This window comes from Penaeus monodon, chromosome 27, assembly GCF_015228065.2.
Source record: "Penaeus monodon isolate SGIC_2016 chromosome 27, NSTDA_Pmon_1, whole genome shotgun sequence".
Lineage (NCBI taxonomy): Eukaryota > Metazoa > Arthropoda > Malacostraca > Decapoda > Penaeidae > Penaeus > Penaeus monodon.
This window is the reverse complement of record NC_051412.1, coordinates 35877971-35880256: the sequence shown is the minus strand read 5'-3', so window position 1 is coordinate 35880256 and position 2286 is coordinate 35877971. Positions and strand designations below refer to the sequence as shown.

General features: G+C 44.2%; 1 protein-coding gene across 12 annotated transcripts in view; it reads left to right on the top strand.

The window, feature by feature from the left end:
- Window positions 1-1039: 1039 nt before the first annotated feature.
- Window positions 1040-2286, top strand: part of LOC119590818 (nectin-3-like protein) — a 27674-nt gene continuing 26427 nt past the window's right edge. For 8 of the 12 annotated variants that reach the window (XM_037939563.1, XM_037939569.1, XM_037939562.1 and 5 more), the window contains exon 1: window positions 1041-1392. In XM_037939563.1, coding sequence (XP_037795491.1) covers window positions 1278-1392 — 115 coding nt within the window. In that variant the 5' untranslated portion in view covers window positions 1041-1277. Of the gene's footprint in view, window positions 1393-2286 lie in introns of all 12 variants that reach the window. The other 4 variants (XM_037939558.1, XM_037939559.1, XM_037939570.1 and 1 more) reach the window with 2 other exon arrangements.

Sequence of the window (2286 nt, the reverse complement as noted above, 5' to 3'; positions counted from 1 at the left end):
GTCTTCCACACACTGCTTATACCAACCACCTACGACCGGAAATTATACCAATATCTCGGCCTTTTATACACCGAGCGCGAGCCGATATGATAGAATTTCTGTACGCTCGAACTCCTCCTGGGTTGAGACCCACCATTCTGGCAAAAAGGAAATGAGCTTGAGCCTCGAAACCACCGTTTGAAAGCTTCTGTGAGAATCACGTTTAAGAGTGATGTCTGTCTACACTAGGTTCATGGCCATTAAAGTGTCAGCCAGTCTTGTTTCTAATTTTGAAGTGCCCCGTGGCCTGGACCCTCTTGATATTATGAAATTTATTGTGTGACCTTTTATGCCGTTTGGGGGCTACTTCGTGAACAGGATAATATAAGAATGACTCATTACAATAGCCCTATAATGCGTCACTAATATGTGAATCACATGAATTGGGGGTAGGTAGTTTTCTCAACAACAGCCAATAACGCCAGCGACATTATAACAGGGAGGGTATTCTGTGTACAATACGCAGATTTTCTGTGTGTAGATAGTATTTCAAATTTATTTTCCTAGGACAAGGCCTAGTTTTGAAGCAAGGCCGAGGATGTGAATCAACCGTACTGGGTATACAACGCCGGCCTGGTCGCTAACAGGGCTGCCAACCCCCGCTGGAAAATGGTATTTCCAGTACCCATAATTCAAAATTATATAACTTTTCTAGTATTTGGCTTTCTTATTTTTTATTTGTTATGTTTTATATATATTACCATTACTTAATTAGCGTGAAATAACGGGAAATGGTGCAAAACAATAATAATTTCATACTAACTTGATATTACGCTTGGAGGCATCTTTTCCAGTTCTGAAAGTTGCCAACTAGGATTTTTATACTCTATATCATCATCGCTGGTCCACTGAATCACCTTCCCTACCTTTTAAGTCATAAGCTAATACATCAATAGAAAAAACATACCCACCAATCTGATACATATATGCCTTGGAATACTCGTAAACTGGCGAGAATTTAAATGGTGGGAGGGTTGGTGAGGCCGCTCTCGTACCTGGCCGGCCGCCGTCGAGCTCAGTCTACCTGCAACGCGCGCCGAGACAGGCCGTACTGACTCCGCTCCCACCGGCTGTGATAGTGATAGTGGTTGTGATGCTGTGATAAGAAGTGTTTTTATAACCATTAACCGGACGAGTGCATGTCGTAGTGGTGGTACGGTTGAGTGTCGGGATCGCGTGTGTCAGAGCGGGATAAGGTTTTAAATTGTGACGCTGTGTATCGGAGACTTCAACAGGCCATGTGCAAGTGTTCCTTTGTGCGTGTGGCCTGCGTCGCCCTCGCACTCGCGGCGGCCTCTCTTGCTCAAGAGTACAGCGTAGATGAACCAAACAACAGTGATGTTGTCTTTAACGGTGAGTATTTTGACGTTAGAAGCCATTAAATCGATTTCTTGTTGGGCGAACGGATAGGTGGGCCCGTTTGGGTCAACAATTAAAGATTGGTATTGAGTTATGGTATTCTGGGGGTAAAAGGGGCAGGTTATCTCTTGCCATGAGTAAATTTATAAATAGCTGCATTCCATTAACTATAACTAGTGTTTGATATCTGCACAATCACGTATTTGGGCCGTAGTCGATTATACTCCATATAATGTATTCCGTTGAAAGTGGTGAGTGCATAAGGTTCTTTCATTACCTGCCACCGTGGTAGCAACGTGCAACTACGCGTTTATAACAGTAACCACTTTTTAAAGAGAAATTCTGGCAAGTGTTCATATATTAGGCTTGTTCAACTCCAGTTTGAAAATATCTGGCTGACGAGATGATAACGTCATTGTTATCGTGCTAATAATTTTGACAAAGACCATCCCTGAAGTCTGCAACCTTTGTAAGATGATGTAAAGGAGTGCCGCAGGATGGCGGGCTGTAACTGGCCAAATCCTGTGACAGTGTGCGGGACCCGGAAGACCACGAGGTAGCGGTTAAGAGTTGCTTGGCTCCCCAACGACAAGTTAGCAAAGCTATTCTACCTATCTGGCAGCACCTTCCTCGAGTTCCTTCCCTGTGCAAATACGGTGTTGTTGGGGGAGGGTATGGTACTTGAAACTTGGTAGGCGATGGCAGGTTTTGAAGGTGGGTTCTCTTGGCACGATGCCCGGGTTTAAGGACGTTGCCTTCTTTAACCACACAAGTCTCTCGGTCCTCAACGGTTATTCGTGTTCACTGTTCCCATTTTTAAACGTGGAAGCGGTGTACTCTTTGGAACCCTTTGCACCTGATCTTTTTTTCTATATTCGCACATCACTG